This window comes from Ursus americanus, chromosome 2, assembly GCF_024610735.1.
Source record: "Ursus americanus isolate L20-20 chromosome 2, mUrsAme1.1.p, whole genome shotgun sequence".
In the NCBI taxonomy this organism is placed as follows: domain Eukaryota; kingdom Metazoa; phylum Chordata; class Mammalia; order Carnivora; family Ursidae; genus Ursus; species Ursus americanus.
Window position 1 is genome coordinate 100,414,493 of NC_142128.1, and position 20,554 is coordinate 100,435,046.

Here is a 20,554-nt window from a genome sequence, read left to right on the forward strand (position 1 = left end):
AAGATTTAACGCACTGATCCGTGGCCACATCTATGGGGGACTGTTCAGTATGAAGACGGGTTCATCATTTTGAGGATCCAGAGCTCTGTTTAAGCGACGCAAAACGAGAGCCCAGAATTCAAATCTAGTGTATGGTTCTGAGCCAACTAAAGGCCTCGTTGGACCTGCATATCAGCAACTATCAACCAAGAGGAGTTTGCTGGAAGACGACCCGGAGCTGTCCTGTTTCCGTAGCCACTGGCCACGTGAGGCTTAAATTTAAATCAGTTAACTTGAAATAAGGTAAAAAATAAACCACACATACAAAAATACGAAAACCCAGTTCAGGGGCACTAGCCCCATTTAAAGCGCTCGATAAGCCGCCGAAAGAAATACAGACAAACGTCGGTGTGAGGGCCACAGAGTCTGCTGGTCCATTCTGTTCTTCGTTATGAAGCGTGTGGACGCGAACTTGGGAAATCTATGGTTTTCTCTCTCTGGGGTTGAGATGTGCCTTAATCTTCCTGGCTGTGCGAGTCTGGGTGGTAAAAGACACCGCCCAGAGGCTTTGGGTAGAAATAACTGAAAGAAGGAAAGGAATCGTCCTTTTAAAAAACTCACTCTGTTGGGTCCCAAATCTATCTCGCGTTTGGTATTGGAATTCATTCGGTGTTAACCAAGCAACCAAAGAGGCTCCTTCACCTTTTATCACTTTCCTGGCACATTAATACCTTTTGGGGGATGTCGTCTCTCAATCTCCTGTAACCTCTGCTTCTGGAATACACTCCAGAAACTCGGGAGGCTGGGCAGCAAGAGGGGAGGAAATCAAAGGCAGGATCAAAGGGGGCGAACAGCTCGGGGGCTCCGGGCGGGAGGAGAGCCATCAACTCTCCTTTTCCTGGTTCTCTGGTCAATAAACACCCGGCGGAGCGAGGGCCAGGTCTCAGGGCAGCGCCGAGGACCCGACTTGAACAACAAAGCCGGAAAGAGGGTACTTAGCACTTCGGGAGGAAAGGCAGGCGGCTGTGATGTTTGGGGGAACCAGGGACAGGAGCGGTGGTGGGAAATGCCGAGGAAGCAGAGCAGGACGGTTACCCCAAGTGGCTCCCGCCTCCCCACTGGGGCTGCTCCAGATAATGATACTTTTTTTTTTTTTTAAGCTTGTTGTTTTTTCTACAGCGTCCTCACTGGCCTTCCCTCAGGATGCAGGGTGTGTCTCCCGGAGGCCTGTCTTCTGTGTCACCTTGCTCTCCCCTTCTGTTTCACCAGATGTTACCAGGGACCAAATGCAAATAAGGACCAAAGCCCTGAGCAAGTCTGGTGGTGAGTGAGCGGAGCCCAGGTGTGGACAAGACCCCTCGATCTCAGTGACCCTTGCCTTCAGCTAAACCTGAACTTCAGTGTGCTGTTCTGAAACTGGTAACCTGACTGGCTTTGGTCCAGAAAAGTACCTCCTGGAGCCTATTAAAAATGTACTTAGGGGCACCTGGGTGGCTGGTCCGTGAAGCATCTGCCTTCGGCTCAGGTCACGATCCCAGGGTCCCAGGATCAAGTCCCGAGTGGGGGGGGGGGTCCCCTGCTCAGTGGGGAGTCTGCTTCTCCCTCTCCCTCTGCCACTCTCCCTGCTCATTCTCTCTCTCTCACTATCAAAAAAATAAATAAATAAAAATTTCTTTAAAAGCACTTAAATTTCACAGATTATGTATCTTGGGAAAATAACTTGCCATAATTATTTTTTAAGATGTTGTCAAGGATTGGGCTCTTTCTGTTTTCCATTTGGGGAAACAGGTATGGAAGAATTAACTAGAATATTCATTGTGTGCTTGCAGCAGGATAACTGAGTAAGGAATCCAGAGCTTGGGTTTCGTGGGAACCATTTGTGATTTTAGAGGTGTCTGTCAAACACAAGGGGAGCGGAAAGGACCTGTGATTTCGAGCGAGTGGACACATCAGAGCTTCTGAAGAGAGCTGTGGGAGCTTAGAGCTTCGTCACCCTGGTCCGCGTCCACCACGGAAATGGGAATTCCATTCCCAGCCAAGTAGTAGCTCTTTCCAGACACACTACTTGCATCCTCTAAACATTCAGATTTTAACAGTGTTCCCACTAACGTCCTTTCGTCTTTCCTAAGGATCCATCCCGGGGTGCCTGGCATGCGATCTCCTGCTCGTGAGTTCCGGCCCCACTGGGTGTAGACTTTACTTAAAAAAAAAAAAAAAAGATCCAACCCAGAAAGCCACATTGCCCCGAGTCATCATGCACGTGATGAAAGAATCATAAGGCAGCACCAGGGAGTGTAGGATAAAGTCTCCCTCGCCGACCCCTCACTCCCACTTGCAATCCTGGGTTTCGGCCGTGTCCCCACCGAGGTGCTGCCTTAGGTTACAAGCGTGCATGGATAAAACGTCATTTAGAGCAAAAGGAGGAGAGAAGGGGAAAGGCTGAAATCTTATTCCACTGCAGAGGATTATGATGCCACAGGCTCTCCAGAAAAGTCAGGAAGGAGACCGCTCGTCTAGCCAAGCCTGCGGGATGACCCGGCCCCTCGCTGAGCGCGGGCATCTCTCACTGCTGGTTCGAAAGCTGAGAAGCCTGTGTGTGTAGGTGGCTTTGTCAAACCGCCACCGTTTGCACCCATGACCAGGCACTCGTTCCTCTGGGCGGGTCCACCTTCCGGCCTGCGAGGCCCCGCGGGGAGCAGGTGCCGCTGGGACGCAGGACTCCGGGGGGCGGGGGCGGGGGAGGTGTCCGCACAGCCGGAGATTTCCTGTGACTCCTGGCCCTGGGCGGTCTCTGGCTCGAAGGGCCCTCTCCGGCTGTTGGACCTCAAGTGGCTGCCAGCAGCCGGCAAATCGCTGGCTCCCTCGGAGGCCGGCCTCCTGGTCCCGGTAGCTTGGCTACAGCTACGGACCTTAGGTCTGCTCAAGTCTGGCTGATCACCACTGCTTGTGCCTGGGACCCCAATGAGCCCAAGGGGCCTGAAAGACAACCCCAAGACCGGAGGGGCCAGGGGTTTTGCCCCCCTCCCGAGGGTGCAGGGGAACTGAGTGGTGAGACAGGAGTCTCTCTGGAGGCCGGCTTGGCACAGTGGCTTTGGAGTCCTTTGGGCCTCGTCTGGATTGTGGAATTACTCCGGATCTGTAAGACTGGGAGGGGAATACCTGCTTCATAGGGACACACGTGTACTACGGCCTTGCCCAGGGATGTTTCATAAATGGCTTTTGGGTGGGGGCGCCTGGGTGGCTCGGTCGGTGAAACATCTGCCTTGGGCTCAGGTCGTGATCTTGGCATCCTGGGATCAAGCCCAGGGTCTGCTTCTCCCTCTGCCTCTGCCCCTCCCCCTCTCATGCTCTCTCTCTCTCTCTCTCTCTCTGTCCCTCACTCTCTCTCAAGTAAATAAATAAAAATCTTAAAAAAAAAAAAAAAGGTTTTTGGGTTAATGAAAGAATGATGGAGCACATCGAAATGGAGGGTCTGACCTCCCATCCCATATACCCTCTGCCTGAAGACTCATAACCCAGCAAAGGAAGAGAGAGAAGAAGGGAGGAGGAGGGAGAGAGAGAGAGAGAAGGCATGGGGGTGGGGAGACGGAGGAGCAGACTGCCCGGAAGAGCCTCAGGGGTTTGAAACAGTCCCTGACACCCCAGCCACCCGCCAGGAGAGAACCAAGCGCTGAACTCCTGTCCCCAGCAGCCTTTCCGCTTTGACACCCAGGACGTCCCTCCAGGACGGAAACATCCAAGGCCTTCCTGGGGAGGGGGGGTGTCTTACTGCCTTCTAGAATGGACAGACAGGCAGGGACAGCGCCCTGAAGGACACTCCCGACAGAGTAACCTTGCATGGTCCTGGCCAAATCGGGGCTCAGGTTCTGGGAGCAGGAAGCCAGGGGCCTCCGGCCCCTCTCCTGGGTGGAGCGGTTCCCACGCGGGACTCTGCGTTTCTCTCCCCATAAAGTGAATTCAGAGGCATCCAGTGCGAGGGGCGTGCACGGGGGGTCTAGCACGGAGGGTCTAGCACAGCGCCTCAAGCACGGTGAGATGTCCAGACTTGAAGGAGAGAAATGGGTGCCCGAGCTCTCAGACGTTACCGTCTAGGAGGGGCGGCGGAGGCGCAAACCATGACCACAGCACACATCAGGACCAAACGGGAACTTGGACGGGGCCCCCCAGGGCAGAGGCAGGCCGGCGTGGACACTTCCCAGGGCCCCGTCCGTCAGACGGCTCGTGAGCATCGCTGGAACCCCCCGGAAAGACCAGATTGCGCGTCTGTAAACGTGGGCACGCTTTCAGGCCCGCGGCGCCCTGGGGACCCTTGTTCTACGGCCCACGGCCATTCCGAAGGGGCCGCCGCTCTCTCAAGGTGAGGTCGCGGCCTCCCTCTGCCGCCCCTTAATCTGCACCCCCTCCCGATTCAGGATGTGCCGGGGAGGCTGGCGGAGGGCAGGGGCCGGGCTGTTTGACCAACCTGGTACCGGGTCTGGCACGTAGCCGGGGGTGGGTGGGGGGTAAGTAAATAGCTCCGAGGACTCGGGCAAGGGTCGCTGCCCCGGCCTGGCGCGCCGGCGAGCGGGAGGCCCGCCCCGTGATGTGGATTGCGGCCGGCGGGCCGGGGCGGGCGGGGGTCGCCGGGGTGGGGGGAGGGGGAGCGGCCCAAGTTCACGCCTCCCCTCCCCCCGCCGCAGCGGCGGAAGCGGCAGTTCCCACGGCGTCTGGCGGGGCTGAGGGCGGGCCGACCCCCCGGGGGGACACGGGCCTCCGCGCGCCCGGCCCTTTGAGCGCGCCGCCGCCCCTCCCTCGGCCCGCGCCCTATAACCCGGGCCCGCGCCCCTCGGGCGGCGCACTGGCTCGCACAGCGATGGCCGCGGCTCGGTCCCAGCAGCTCGGCTTCGGGGCCGCCCCCGCGCTCCCCGCGCCCCCGCCCGGCCCCGCCGCCGCCGCCGCCGCTACCCCGCCGCCGCCCCCGGGCCCCGGCCCCTTCGCCGGCTTCCTGGGTGTCGGCCCCGTGCCAGCCGCGGCGCCCCCTGCGCCCCGCGCGCCCCCCGCAGGCGCGCCCACCCCGTCGGCGTCGCAGCGCCGCAAGCGCACGTCGTTCAGCGCGGAGCAGCTGCAGCTGCTGGAGCTCGTCTTCCGCCGGACCATGTACCCCGACATCCACCTGCGCGAGCGCCTGGCCGCGCTCACCCTGCTCCCCGAGTCCAGGATCCAGGTAAGCCTCGCGCTCGGCAGGTCGCTCTCCGGTAGCCCCCGGGTCCCGGGCTGCCCACGGCGGGTGGCGTCGGGACCCGTCGCTGGGGCGATTGTGGGGGGGGGGGCGGAGTCCGGCGGCGCGCGCGCAGCCACTTTCCTCCGTCGGAGTCCCGTGTGATCGCGGCCCCTCCAAGGACGCCCTCCGGCCCCTTGAAAGGGTCGGAAAGTCCACCTCGAGCAGGAGGGTGAGAAGTACTTTAACACTTTTTCTTGATCCAGGAAGGACGGATAAAAGAGGCACGCTTGGGGCTTCCCCCGGTGGGACCCTGGTCTCTGGGAGAGGCCAGGGCTGACTCTCCGAGTGGCCCCCAGCGCCCTGAAGGCCTCTTTCTTGGGGGTATTGGGTCTGGAATTTTGGTTCGAAGGAGTGTAGCATCTCAGTAAAGCCTGATGCACAGGGAGCTTCGTGCCACAGTTTGAAAAATCCAATGCCAGGCGCGTTTATTGCGAAGTGATTTAGACCCAAATCCTGGAGCTTGCTGGTGACGAAGAGCCTGCCTTTTTGCGCGAGTCTGCCGCGCGTTGGTCTGTGTCCACAGGCAGTTTTAAGTAGGAGCCCCCACTCTAACACTGGGAGGAGCGGACTCGTTTTCCCGCGTCCCTGGTGGAATCCATCTGTCGGCTCCAAGCGTTCCTAAGGCTTGTTGCCGAGCCTTCTTAAGCCGGACACTCTGTTTGTTGGGAAACGGTGAGCAGAAAACTTCATTCACAGAAGGGAAGTCCGCAGAGCAAAAGCACCTTCTCGATTGATTTGACAAGGGGCTGTACTTCCCGAAATTGATTTTCTAAATTCTCTCAACGCCTGGCATCTTTAAGCGTAGAAGCATTTTATCCTCAAATGCAAAGTGCTTCTGTTTCTGCTACGCTACTTTTCATCCTAGATATCCCCGTATGCTGCCCGGGTAGAACGAGGCGGGTTTCCCGTTTTGCACCCCGGAGCGGTGAGGCAGGGAAAGCCTGGGCCTCTGAATTCCCAGCCACCGTTTGGCCCAAGAGTTTTGTGAAAAGCAGGGGTGGGGGTGGGGCTCCGAGAGGGGAACAAGGGTGGGTTCAAGGGGAACTCAGGAATGGTGAGCTAGCCTAAGCACTCCAACCCCAAACAGCTTCCCTTCCCTCTTCCAGGTGTGGTTCCAAAACCGGCGGGCCAAGTCGAGGCGGCAGAGCGGGAAAGCCTTTCAGCCCTCGGCCAGGCCCGAGCTTTCCCTCCACCCCGCCGTTCAGGGAACCGAAGCGAAATGTTTGAAGCCCCAGCTGCCGCTTGAAGCCCACGTGAACTGCCTGCCCGATCCCAACAGGGCTGGGGAGGGCATCTCCCACCCAGGCTGCCAAGGTCAGCACTTCGAAACCTACTCTCCCCTCTCTGAAGACACTGGTTCCAAGCCGGACTCGTGGGAGGAACACATCTTTTCTGCCTTCGGTCACTCCTGAGGAGTCTGGGCCAAGCCAGGATCAGCCCCCAGGAGCCAGGACGGAAGGCGACGACGCACACATCGGAAGGCTGGCCTTTCTGGCTGCGGGGTGAGGGACACATGCCTGCTAACCTCGGTGAGGGTTTCGCCGGGGCTCTGAGCTGTGAAGCTCCCTCCCCTTCTCCTGTGAGCCTCCCCCCCTCCGCCCCCCCTTCTTCTTCCTCCGGCCCCGCCCCAGGAGTCCCGAGGTCCTTGACCTGGGCGTCTCCAAACCCGCACCTCCAGTTCAGTCTGCATCCCTGCTCCTGCTGGCCGGTCCCCCTCTTCCCTTCTGGACTGCGTTGTCAGAACTCCCTCTCCCTGTCCTGAGAACACGAAGGCCAGGCTCACTGTCCCGTTGTGCACCGCAGCTGCCGGCTTCTCGGGTTCCTCCAAAGCTTTGACCTTGAACTCACTCGGACCCAGTCCTCACCCTGTCCCCGAGATCGACTCCTTTTCTGTGTATGTGGCCTGTCGTCTTTACACTTGTTCGTAGCTCCGGGGTCATACATGCAGATTATTCCAAGGGCCCCCAGCCTCTGGCTTCTCAGATTTCCACACATCACTCTCTTTAGAAATCTGTAGAAGCCTCCAGTGGCCACCAGATGGAAAAAACCTTTCCGTTACCCTCCCAGACATCTCCAGCCAACTTCTTGAGGTCAGGAGCCCCTCCTGTCCGTCGCCAGGGGACCAAATGAATACCTCTCTCTTTCAGACCCTCGAGGTCCCCGTCCCCTGGAGTCTGAACCTTCCTCTAATCCTGATTTTGTAACTTTTACTGCAGTCACTCCCACATTACCCTTAGCACTTGTAATTGTACTTGGTGCAACTTGAGTGGGTTATTAAATGCTTTCCGCAAATGCTTCCCTGTCATTCAGCTGAAATGAATTTGGTCCTTTGGACAGCACGTTGTGCAGGGCCTCCCTCCACAACTTGTGGAAGAACAGAGTCTCTGCAAATGTGGCCCTTTGGTCATCAGGCCGCTGTGCTGACAATCAGTGTTCCAATCAGTCGCATGAGTGCTGGCTTCTGGTTTCTCTCTCCCAACGTATACATTAGAATGTATGCACATTAGGGTCTAAGTTAGCCTGAGATCCATTAAAATCCTGTCTTGATATTTTGAGGGTTTTCAAGCTCCTGAGGGCCGAGGGAGACCGTTTGTCCATGGGGTGGCCGTAGGGGGGCTGTCTCTGTACATGGCGCTTTGGAGGAGGCTCTCGGGGGCTGTGGCTAAGGCCAGGACTCCTCTCCGGATGTTACTCGAACAGTCTGAGCGCGGTGGAATGTCCTCGAGATCGCACATGCCAGTTGCCCTCATTTTCACAGAGGTGTTATTCAAATGACTTGCACTTTTCAGAGTAGCGAATGCATTGCGAGAAGCCGATGGGAGACAGTTCAGGCTTTCCTGGCAGACCTGACTTCCGAACCCTTGAAAACACAAGATGGTAAACATTAGCTGTGGTTTATTTAAGTGCTCGCGGCGTGCCCACGTCCTGCTCAGCGCTCCCTTTCCATCTGGACGCGTGACCTGGACAGACGCGGCGCTACACACATTCACACTCACAAGACCGAAAGCCCGACACTCGGAACTTACGGTCCACTAAAGGGTCATGTGTGGAGGTGAATCTTGCAATGAACTTATTAATTGGATTATTGCCCTTACGTTGTGTTTTCCCCAGCGAATACCTACAAAATCTATAAATATGTAACTCTTGTCATTTTTAATTTTTAAAACTTGTGGGACCCTCCAAGAACATTAGTCTGCCTCTCCCTTTAACTCTTGAGTGACTCTACCTGCTAAATGTGTTATGGGCACTATGTGCTTAATCCTTACGACGCCACAGAAGGTAGGGGCTATTGTTGTTGTAAAGGGCAAGAAACTTTAGTGGTTCAGATCACAAGTGAAACTCCGACTTGTGAACAGGCACTTTATCAGGGCCTGGAAATACAACGGTGAGCCAGCCAGAAACGGTCCCTCTCCCCTCTCGGAGCAGAGGCCAGCAGGCAGACCAAAGAAGAAATACTGAATCACAGATGTGACATGTGCTGCACAGAGAGGTACAGGACCTGGAGACAGTGTGTTGTGGACCAGGAAAGCTTCCCGGAGAAACTGATGTGTAGGATGGTCAGGAGTTAACCAAGGTGAGGAGAGGGAACTGCATGTGCAAAGGCCCTGTGGCTTAAGAAGCAGGGTGGAGAAATTGTTAGGGGACGTCAGACCATACGTGGCTCTCTGGGTCTTACTGGAAGCATTCTGAATTTGTTCTGAGAGCCCTAAGACCTTAAATGGAGAGAACATGACCAGTTTTGCAGTTTAAGACGATCACTTCCGGAAGGCTGCAGTTGAGAGGGCGGAGTGGCCTCTGCAGAGAAGGCAGAGGTGACTGATGACTTCCAGGCTGGCGGGGACGGTGGCCAGGCCAAGCGAGAGAAGTGGTAATGACACAGGCTCATAAAGTGTGTGGATTCAAGAGAAGGAATTTAACAGGCAAATCTTTTGGTAGATTCTCAACGGTAGTGAGTGAACCTGGTTTTTGGGACTCAGAGAAAGTAATTCAGAACGAAACCTACATGGCACGTGGCATTGACGACTCTCTTTAGACGAAATGTGCTAGGCGGTGGCAACATCGTTCAGATAAATGTACAGCTGATCCAAAATGACTAGTTCGAACGATACAGATTTCTTCTTCCCTAAACAGAAATAAAATTCAAATATATTCTCGGCACAGTTCCTGCCACCAACACACAGTGGCAGTGAAAGGCGCGGGCAATGCTTGGCTAGATATGTGTTTAGAACGAGGTAGAATTTAAATGTGACAAGTCAGTCTTTTTTTTTTTTTTTTTTTTAAGATTTCATTTATTTGAGAGAGAGAGAAGGAGCACAAGCAGGGGGAGCAGCAGGCAGAGGGAGAGGGAGAAGCAGGCTCTCTGCTCAGAGAGCCTGACATGGGGCTCGATCCCAGGACCTCAAGATCATGACTTGAGCCAAAGGCAGACACCCAACCGAGCCACCCAGGCGCCCCCTGCCAAGTCAGTCTTAAATGTGAAAAACGGGACACCTGGGTGGCTCAGTTGGTTAAGCACCTGCCTTCGGCTCAGGTCATGATCCCAGGGTCCTGGGATCGAGTCCTGAATCTAGGCTCCTTGCTTGGCAGGGAGCCTGCTTCTTTCTGCTTCTCTCGCTCTCTCAGACAAATAAATAAAAAATCTTAAAAAAAGAAAGAAATGTGAAAAAAACTGTTTATGTAATTCTAGGCAGACCATATTAAAAGCAACCTCTCACTAGGTCTACAGTAAGCCAAGAACTGGTGTGTTTTCTCACAGTGATTTGTAGAGATGGAAAAACCCCTCCCTTAAAGTTATATTGGATGATAGGTATTATATGATATTGTAATTCAAAACGATTTAGTAATTGATCTGTACCGTTTCCCCTAAAATTATAATTCAGTGGAGGGGCGCCTGGGTGGCTCAGTCGGTTGAGCGTCTGCCTTTGGCTCAGGTCATGATCCCGGGGTCCTGAGATCCAGCCCCGGGCCGGGCTCCCTGCTCAGTGGACAGTCTGCTTCTGGCTCTCCTCTCCACCCCCGAGCTTGTTCTCTCTCTCTCTCTCTCTCAAATAAATAAATAAAATCTTAAAAAAAAAAAAAATAGATATATATATATATATATATATAATTCAGTGGAATTTACAGTTCCTTAAAACTTTTGAAATAGAAGGAATATTTATCAACTCGTATTAATTAAATGAGAACGGCAGACAATACTACTTTTCATAGATCAATTTATTTAGAATTACAAATATTAAGAATAAAGGATTTATGCATTTCTTAATTAACATAACAGTTTAGCTAAATATAAACTCTGCACTAAAGTTCTGCAGGGCACAATACCAACGAAGAATATGGAAGCATTTTTAAACTATACAAAAATTTCAAATGGAAAATAATCTCGTTTTAGTTTTATTATACATTAACATATAAAAAGTCCCATTTTATGAGACATCTAAAAGAATCAAAGCCACCGCTACAGGTATATCTTAAACTCCGAATCTGAAAACAATGTATTATATTTTGACTTTATAATATTCTATATTAAAACAAAGAAAATTCCAAATACACACTTTTTACAAGATTAACGTTTTAGGCAGGGTTTTTCCTTTAAAAAACCAAAAAACAACAAAAAAACCCCACAACCGAATACAAACCTTTTTTTCTGCATTTCACAGCACTGGTTATTATATTTGTTTTCCTTATAAAATCTTTTGACTTTATAAATTGTGTACGGTTGGATTTTAACCAGTCATCTGGTTCAAAAGTTGTGCAAATAAACAAAATATGAAAATAGTGTGTTATCAGTCTTTTTAAATAAGTCTCATAACAATAGCACTTTTTGCCCTGAATTGACGGGAAAAGTCATGCCAAATCCACTTGCTGAAATTTAGCATTTTGCAAGTAATTTTTTTTCCTGCTCCTTCATTTTCTTTCAACAGACAAACAACAAAGGTTTCTTTTATAAATTATGATAAATTAAAATATTTATTATTATAAAATGATCTCTAGAGCCATGTCACACTGCAAGTATCCGTCCCGCATACTTGTCAAGTCCGCGTCTCCCATCGCTATTCCAGTGGCTTCGTCCGCACGTGACTGCCCATCTCTCGAGGGTGCGCTCTGCGGGAGACGGGGACGGAGGCCGGGACGGTGGGGAGCTGGTGGGCCGCGCTGTCATCTCCCGGCCGAGCCCAGCGCCCCACTGGCCGCGCACGAGGCCCGTGTCTGCGCCAGCCGGGCTGCATTCATGCACGTTGAACAAAGGGTCAGCACACTCTTCCTCGAGCGCGTATTCCGTTCAGACAGTTTGAGTTTAAAAATACTTGCGAATAAACATGTAACAAGCGACGCTACTGCGGCTGAGTAATAAAAGACAAATAAAGAGACTGCTGGTCACCGACGCCGGTTAAGCAGCACAGGAGATTAAAATGCCGTATTTGGAGATTACATTTCCCTTGTTTTCCAGCACTTGGGTTGTTTGGTGTTGGAAGCCGAGCGGAAGGAAACGCGGTGTCCGAGGCGGCTGCGACAGCGAGGTCCCCTCCTCAGTCTCTGTGGGTGTCATTGGCTGCAAAGGCGTGCAGGTTCCCCATCTGGCTCAGGCCACTCTGGATGTGTGCAACGTGGATTTCTACATTATTCTGAAAGCAACTGAAGAAGAAACACGGTTAACTGCTTCATTTCACGACGTTAAGAAAACAGCTGAATGTGAGCGGCCGAGCTCCTGACCCTGAGGAAGGAGTAGAGCCCCCACCCGGCAGCTACCGCTTGCTCCCGGGAAGGCTGCTGGAGGGGCACAGGGGCCACGGGAGTGCGGGCCAGGGGCCAGTGTCTCTGCCTGGGGAAGCTCTACTCGGTGACCCCCCCCACCAACCAAAACCCAAATCCCGCGTCTTCGGAGTCCTTTACATCAAGCAAATCCACGCGAAATTTCTGTTCCACCAACAGACAGGATACAACTGAAAAGCTCTTTTGGAATTTATTTACAGGATAAAACTTATAGCAATGCTTCACAAATATGCATAATTCTTAAAACTGGTACTGGAAATCCCCATGAACTTCGACAAATGGTTAGGGTACACCTAACGGATTACCTGATATTAGAAGCATCTATGGTGCTCTTGATATCATTTAACGAATCTGTAAGTGATTTGAACTCAAAGGAATTCAGGTCTCCTCCTTCTGCCAGACACTAAAGGAAAAAATATTTCAAAACTGAATTGAATTCTAGTTCAAATACAGACGCAGAACACCTGATACAATCTGTGTATTATAATCGTTTAGCAACAAATTAGCGTCGTTTGTGTAGGCGGCAGAATCAAGAGAATGTTTTCTCGCAGATGTACCTTAATTTGTAATAAAATAGCGGTAAGCCTGGAGATTAAGTCTGTCAGATTTTCGTTCTCCACACAGGGCTGTCCCGTGGAGGAGTTGGCGTGCCGGACGATCTCCTGGGCTTCCTCCTCACACCTCCGTCTCATATCCGTGGGCTGGTCCGCAGGCTGCAGGCCCTGGTCTGGAGCGAGCTGGAAACAGAGGGTTCGAGCATGAGAGGTACGGTCACCAGGCCAGACGAGTTCTGTGTGTTCGTGCCCTGTCTTCGGATGCGGATGGTTACGAAACCAGCCTTTATGAAGAAAACGGGCCTCACTCCTACCTTAGAAATGCTTCTTCTCGAACAGTTTTCTTTTCTTGATTTCATATTTTTGGCAAGTTTTAATTCTGATATAATTTCAAACTGCTAAAAAGGAATAGAACAAAAAACTCCTGAAAACCTTCTACCCAGACTCGCTGTTTCTGGTTTATTCCGTGTGGCAACATTTGCTCTCTCTCTGGGGAATCAATGTAAAGTTTCCCCCTTAACTATTTGAGAATAAGCTGTGAACACTGTGCCTCTTTCCCCCTCAATACTCCAGGCCGCGTTTCCTAAGGACACACCACAGGGCAACTGTCACAATCGGGAAATTTCACACGGATAGAAGACCATATTCCCCTAACAGGGACGTGCACGTTCCAGCAACCGTCCCAACAGTGTCCTACACATAGCTCTTCCCCCCTGAAGACATCTGGTTGTCCTGTCTCTGTAGATTCCTTTATTCTGGAACAGTTCCTCTTCCATGACCTTGATATTTTGGAAGACTACCAGCCAATTATTTTGTATACTGTCCCTCACCGTGAGTTTGTCTGTTTCCATGATTAGGCTAAAGTCATGCATTTTGGGGACGAACACCAGCGTGATGCCGAGTTCTTACTCAGGGCAGCACGGTCAGGAGGCGCCTGATGTCCATCTGTCCCATTACTGGCCGTGGTACCTCTGATCGCTCGGTTAAGGTGGTCGGGTGTCGGCCAGATTTCCCCACGGACAGGATTTTCCCCTTCGTCAGTATTTGTGAAGAGAAATTCGGAGGCTCCTCATCCTCACACTTTGATCCCCCAGGTTTTACTGAGGATCCTTGCTGTGACCAGTTACTGTGGTGATGGCCGCCAGGCACCACTCCGCTCGCTCTACCATCCCGCCTACAGTTATTAGCTGGCATTTTACTCTAAGAACTTCCCCTTAAAAGTTGATTGGTTAGGGGCACCTGGGTGGCTCAGTCAGTTGAGGGTCTGCCTTCGACTCAGGTCATGATCTCAGGGTCCTGGGATCGAGCCCCACGTGGGGCTCCCTGCTCATGGGGAAGTCTGCTTGAGATCTTCTCTCTCCCTCTGCCACCGCCCCTACGTGCGCTCGTGCTCTCTCAAATAAATAAAATCTTTAAAATCAAATCAGTATTATACTTCCCCAGGAGCTTTGTGAAAATTAAATCATTTTACTTCATGGGGAAACGAGCCTATCACAAAAGGCCCTGTGCACACACGGAAATGACACAGGAAGACTGATGAGCGGCCCACTTCCGCGTGTGTCGTCAGCTTTGTTACGTGCGGTCTTGGACGGCTTGGTTTGCATCTCTCGTGGGTTAGCTGCTAGTCCAGAGGGAGAAATCTATTCTCTAGGACGACACTTATTACTGTGTAGGCGACAACTACCAGGAAAATAAAAGTAAACGATTATGGATGGCTAGAGGAATGAGCAAAATTTTCTCCGAGTGTAGTGAAGGCAACCGCAGTCCACTCCCCTCAGCTCCAGGCGGTGGACTGGTAACAAGGCCTACGGCAGACCTTTGGGACTTAACTAGGAGGCTAGTGTCCTAAAGAGCTAACTGTTGAAAAGCCTCCTATGACAAATGGGGGTGGCTCACAGGAAACATAACGCCTCTACAAATGCGAGCGCTGGAGCGTTCTGAGCTCACGTCAGTCATTTAATTCTTACCTTGTTGTAAGAAAATCAAATTGGAGGTGAAACCACTGAAATGCCTTCATCTACATAACTTATGTCCACGGTAACAATTCACAAATAACCCTGTGCTCCACATACTTGAAGTTCAAGAATCCATAGTTCTAATGTAAAGTTTCAAGAAGGAGGAAATAAAACTGTACACACAGCATGATCATAACTTCGTGAGAAAAAGCATATATCTCTATGTGTATCGATATCTATATAATGCACGTATCTATAGAAAAGACTAAGGGGAAATAAACCAAAATACAGTATTTGGGATTGTGGAACGAAGAGTTTAAGAGTAATCATTTTTCTGGATTTTTCTAAATTTTTCAAGAGCTAAACCATTTGTAATTGAAACAAAAATCGACGGAATTGAGAGGTGACTTTGTGTCATTAAGCATTCTTCGACACTGATGCTGTAAAATACGGTTCTGCTAAAGGACCTGATAGAGATGTTGGCTTAGTCTGAATTTTCTAAAATGTGAAGGTAACAGTATTTAGCTTCAAATACAAGAGTGGGGGGGGGGCACAGGCCCTCGGGGAAATTTATACACATCACCCACCTCATAGCAGTACTGCTGAACTTTATGCAAAACTTTGTTGAGGTCCTTGTTGAGTTGCTCAAGCTCCAGAACGATTGTTGCATACCTCCGCTGAAACTCGATGCCGATGGGCATGGAATAGGATTTCTGCAAGAAAAAAGATCAGGTTATTTTTTTATTTATTTATTTAAAAGATTTTATTTATTTATTGGACAGAGAGAGACACGGTGAGAGAGGGAACACCAGCAGGGGCAGAGGGAGAGGGAGAAGCAGGCTTCCCAGCAGAGCAGGGAGCCTGATGCGGGGCTCGATCCCAGGACCCTGGGATCATGATCTGAGCTGAAGGCAGACGCTTAATGACTGAGCCACCCAGGCGCCCCAAGATTTTTTTTTTTTGAAGATTTCTTTCTTTCTTTATTTGGAAGAGAGAGAGAGTGAGTGACAGAGAGAGAGCATGAGCAGGGGGAGGAGGAGAAGCAGGCTCCCCGCTGAGCAGGGAACCCGATGCGGGACTCGATCCCAGGGTTCCAGGATCGTGACCCGAGCTGAAGGCAGATGCTTCACCAACTAAGCCACCCATGTGCCCCCAAAATCAGATTTTGATAAGGATTTTTTTTTTTTTAGAGAGAAAGCACACACGGGGTGGGGGGGGCAGAGGCAGAGGGAGAATCCAAACTGACTCCATGCTCAGTGAGGAGCCCGACTCGGGGCTCGATCTCACGACCCTGAGATCATAACCTGAGCTGAAATCAAGAGTTGGACGCTCAACCAAGTCACCCAGGGGCCCCGATAAGGATTTTTTTGAGCAGTGCACGTTCAGTGATCTAATGGGAGATCTGACATATCCAAAACAAACGGAAGTTTATCGGACTTGTCCTCAGTGCTGTACTTCTCGTGTGCGCTAACGGTGTTACTGTTATGTAGGAGCCTGTTCTTACGAGCACCACGACGTCTGCCATTTACATTATATTTCTCTAAAAAAGCCAAATCTACCCTTTATTGGTGGGTTTTTTTTTTTTTTGCCATTTACTTTTCTTTTTAAGATTTTATTTATTTATTTGACAGAGAGAGAGAGCACAAGCAAGGGGAGCGGCAGAGGGAGAGGGAGAAGCAGGCTCCCCACAAAGCAGGGAGCCTGACGTGGGGACTCCATCCCAGGACCCTGGGATTATGACCTGAGCCGAAGGTAGACACTTAACTGACTGAGCCACCCAGGTGTCCCCACCTCTCAACTTGTTCTTCTCAACTTTCTATTGAAAATATTTAAAATTCTTTGGAATAGAAAATACATTTGCATGTCTGTGTATATAATGGGATATGTCAACTGTCGGACTGTGTTAGGGTGAGTGGAGAAGGGGAACCTGTCAGGCTGTGGACCCCGACTGCCAGAATGAGACCTCTCAGGCATAACCTCATGTTATATAAAACTTGTGTTTTTTTTTTAAAGATTTTATTTTTAAGTCATTTCCACACCCAGTGTGGGGCTTGAACCCACAACCCCAAGATCAAGAGTCACATGCTTCACTGACAGAGCCAGTCAGGCGCCCTGTAACTTAGTATTTTTTTAATTGGAAAGTATAACATGAGGGGCGACTGGGTGACTCAGTAGGTTAAGCATCTGCCTTCAGCTCAGGTCATGATCTTGGGGTTCTGGATGGAGCCTCTCCCTCTCCTTCTGCTCCTCCCCCCAGCTTGTGCTCTTTCTCAAATAAATTTAGAAATTTAGAAATCTTAGGGGCGCCTGGGTGGCTCAGTTGTTAAGCGTCTGCCTTCGGCTCAGGTCATGATCCCAGTGTTCTGGGATCGAACCCTGCATCGGGCTCCCTGCTCAGCGGGAAGCCTGCTTCTCCCTCTCCCACTCCCCCTGCTTGTGTTCCCTCTCTCGCTGCCTCTCTCTCTGTCCAATAAATAAATAAAATCTTTAAAAAAATTTAGAAATCTTAAATTTAGAAATCTTAAAAAAAGGTATGAGAAAAATGCACAAGATATAAATGTACAATTCAATGAATTATCACAAAGCAAACACCTGTGTAAAAACAACAGTTCTTAAAAAGTTAAACACCTACACCTACCATATGATCCAAGAGAAATGAAAACATTTTCCATGCAAAGACTTGTACACGAATGTTTGATTTTCTCTGTAATAGCTAAAAAAATGTAAACAATTCAAATGTCCTTCAACAGGTGAATGGATCAAGAGATCGTGGTACGTCCACACAGTGTGGTACCGCTCAGCAGAAAGAAAGAATTACAGCATGCTGCATGAGCTGTGGAACACACAGCCAAGGGGATGGATCAAGACCATTATACCGAATGAAAGATGCAGGCAAAAAAAGCGTATCCCTGTACGATTCCATTTATGCACAATTCTAGAAAATGCAAGCTAATCTGTGATAACAGAAGGCAGATCAGTGGTTGCCCGGAGGCTGGGTAGAGGGAAGGATGGATTATAAAGGGCTTGGGGAAATCTGGTGAGGAGGGGAGAAGACAAATACTTGTAACCTAGTCTGTGGTGATGGCTTCATGGGTGTGTATGTGTATACGGACGCACATATCTATCCAATCAAACCGTACATTTTAAACAGATGCAGTTCACTGCACATCAATTACACCTCAACAAAGTTGGGGAAGTCATGGGAAAAATCCACCCAGATCAAAACACTGCCAACCCTTCAGAAGCCCCCACGTGTCACCTTACAATCCTTTTTCCTTTTCTCCCCAAAGCAACCTTACTGACATCAAACATCAGAGTTTGACTTCTGAAATTTATCTGAAATGCAATTATAAAGTATATACTTTTGTTCCTAGCTTCTTACAATTAACATTGTGAAATTCATCCACACGGTTGTGCATATCCATAGCTCATTCACTGTGGTGTACTATTCCTTTGTAGAACATGATATACCCAGGCATTCTATCGGTTCCATTTGTCATTGGGCAATAGGGCTGCACCTAGTTCTTGGCCGATATGAATAGTGTCGCTATGACACTTTGTACTTAGGTACCCACATGTGTACTTTTCAGCAGCCAGAGCCAAAGAGTTCCCCAAAGTGATGGAATAAGAAAGTTCTGGCTGGGGCGCCCAGGTGGCTCAGTCAGTCAGGCATCCGACTCCTGGTTTCGGCTCAGATCATGACCTCGGGGTGGCAAGATCAAGCCCCACGTGAGGCTCCGCGCTCAGCGCAGAGACTGCTTGGGATCCTCTCTCTCCCTCTGCCCCTTCCCTACCCCCTCTCTCAAATAAAGAAAGTCTTTAAAAAAAGTTCTGGCTGCTTCACATATTTTGTAATCTTTGGTATTTTTATGATACATTGTCTTATTTTATTCAAATACCAGTCCAATCACATGTGGTCCAAGAACACAAATAATAAGCCACATATAAACAGATGCTAAAGATTGGTCTTTAAACATTCTAGCCAACGATGCCACGCTTGCCTGTAATTTCGCCGACATAAAACCACACTCACACCTCGGTGGCCACCAAACCATTCAGCAGGGCTTCCTTACTTGTGAACTGTGTGAGCTACCAGTCGGAGCACCCTTGACCATTTTTTTCAAGCTTTGAATAACTGCAGGGATCTCAGCAGGGGTTGGAGGAACCAGCTCAACCTTGGCATAGTGCCAAAATGTGGCCAATCGAGGCTTTGAGTAAGTCACAGAAGCGTTCACCAGTGCCGGGGCCTTTTCCGCCAGGTTACGGGCAAACTGGGCCATGGTTCCAGGATGGCCAATCTTTGATATTTTAAGTGTTTGAATATTAGCCACTTTCTCTATTACTAATGAGTCTGGATACCTTATCAAAACTTTTTTGTACATCTGAATATCCTCTTTTAAAAATGTATCTGTTCAATTCTCTTTCCTTTTTTCTATTGGGCTTCCTATCTTTTTCTTTCTTTTTTAAAAAAATATTTATTTATTTATTTGAGAGAGAGAGCACGAGCGGGATGAGGGGCAGAGGGAGAAGCAGACTCTCCACTGAGCAGGGAGCCCCATGTAGGGCTCGATCCCAGGACTCCAGGATCACGACCTGAGTCAAAGGCAGATGCCCAACCGACTGAGCCACCCACACGCCCCTGCCTATCTTTTTCTTACTGACTTACAGTTCTTTATATATTCTGGATGCAAGCTTTTGGTCAATTATATGTGCTGTAAGCATTTCTTTCCATTCTGTGGTTTGCCTTTTATTTTCTTGTATCTTTTGATGAACAGAAGTTTGTAATTTTAATTTAGTTCAATGTATTAATCTTTTCCTTTATGGTTACTGTGTCCCATACTCTACTTTTTTCATTTAAAGAATTCTTACCCCAAGGTCTTAAAAATATTCTCCTATATTATGTTCTAGAAGCTTTATATTTTGCCTTTCACATTTAGATCTAAAATAGCAATCATTTTGGGGGCACGTGGCTCTCAGCCAATAGAGCATGCAAATCTTGACCTCAAGCTTGTGAGTTTGAACCTCATGTTGGGTGTAGACATTACTCCAAAAAAAATTAAATCTTAAAAAAAATAATAAAAATACATAATACAGTCATTTTTTGAGTGAGGTAGGGGGCGGGATCCCACCCCCACCATACTGATACCCACTGACTCAGCACAATTAATTCAAAAACTTTTCTTTCCTCATTACTCTGCAGAACCACTTTTGTCATGGATCGAGTGTCCACACATGTGTACGTCTATTCCTGGGCTCTCTATTCTGTTCCATGGGCTACGTGTCTGTGCTGTGCCAGCACCACACAGTGAAGACTCCAGCTTTGTACAGTACTGATCTCCAGGACAGGAAGTCATCCCCCCTTGCTCTTCTTCAAGAACACCTTGGAGATCCTAGCTCTTTGTAGTTGCACATACATTTTAGAATCAGCTTGTCAATTTGTATCTACTTCACGCATGTGTGTATGTGCGCACACATGGATTAGGACTCTGGGATTACACTCCGTCACCTATGGATAAAGTTGGGGGAAACACACACCTTTGCAACACTGTGTCTGAAATCATGAATGTGATATATCTGTTTTTAAGTCTCCTTTAATTTCTCTCAATATTTAATAGTTTTCTACATAGAAGTTTAATACATCTTATATTTACATCATTTATATATTTAAATGGTATTTTTGAAATCTCATTTTCTAATTACTTAATACTGATATATGGAAACATAACTACTTTTTTAAAAAACTGATATTTAATCTAGCAACTTTGCTAAACTAATTCTAATAATTAATCTGCAGATTCTTTTCACTTTCCTAGGTACACAACCACATCGACTGTGAATAAAGCCGGTTTTATTTCTTCCTTTCCAGTCTTTGTAGATTTTTTGCTTTATTACACTGGCTAGAATCGCCAATATGCTACCAAATTGCAATTGTGATTGTAGGCTTCCATATGTCATTCTCATTTTTAAAGAGAAAGGTTTTGTTTTGTTTTTTTTAAGTCAGCTCTATGCCCAACATGGGGCTCAAACTCAGAACC

At 49.4% G+C, this 20,554-nt stretch overlaps 2 protein-coding genes and 1 pseudogene across 6 annotated transcripts in view; 1 reads left to right on the forward strand and 2 right to left on the reverse strand.

Moving 5' to 3' along the window:
- The first annotated feature begins 4,094 nt into the window (after positions 1-4,094).
- Positions 4,095-6,651, forward strand: MIXL1 (Mix paired-like homeobox). Its single transcript, XM_045795664.2, has 4 exons — positions 4,095-4,336; positions 4,392-4,444; positions 4,659-5,182; positions 6,346-6,651. Exons 1-4 carry the CDS (start codon positions 4,095-4,097, stop codon positions 6,649-6,651), a joined length of 1,125 nt encoding a protein of 374 aa, XP_045651620.2.
- A 3,802-nt stretch (positions 6,652-10,453) lies between these two features.
- LIN9 (lin-9 DREAM MuvB core complex component) overlaps positions 10,454-20,554 on the reverse strand; it is a 64,130-nt gene continuing 54,029 nt past the window's right edge. For 4 of the 5 annotated variants that reach the window (XM_045796685.2, XM_045796706.2, XM_045796695.2 and 1 more), the window contains 4 exons: positions 15,107-15,232; positions 12,568-12,747; positions 12,316-12,413; positions 10,455-11,872 (listed from right to left, as the gene is read on the reverse strand). In XM_045796685.2, coding sequence (XP_045652641.1) covers positions 11,767-11,872; positions 12,316-12,413; positions 12,568-12,747; positions 15,107-15,232 — 510 coding nt within the window. In that variant the 3' untranslated portion in view covers positions 10,455-11,766. Of the gene's footprint in view, positions 11,873-12,315; positions 12,414-12,567; positions 12,748-15,106; positions 15,233-20,554 lie in introns of all 5 variants that reach the window. The other variant, XM_045796711.2, reaches the window with a different exon arrangement.
- LOC148110695 (ATP synthase F(0) complex subunit g, mitochondrial-like) lies at positions 17,057-19,010 on the reverse strand (annotated as a pseudogene).

Coding starts and splice junctions, on each gene's coding strand:
- MIXL1 (XM_045795664.2), top strand. CDS start 4,095: ATGACCACAGCACACATCAGGACCAAACGGGAACTTGGACGGGGCCCC. Junction 4,337..4,391: donor GGGGCCGCCGCTCTCTCAAG/GTGAGGTCGCGG, acceptor CTCCCGATTCAG/GATGTGCCGGGGAGGCTGGC. Junction 5,183..6,345: donor TCCCCGAGTCCAGGATCCAG/GTAAGCCTCGCG, acceptor TCCCTCTTCCAG/GTGTGGTTCCAAAACCGGCG.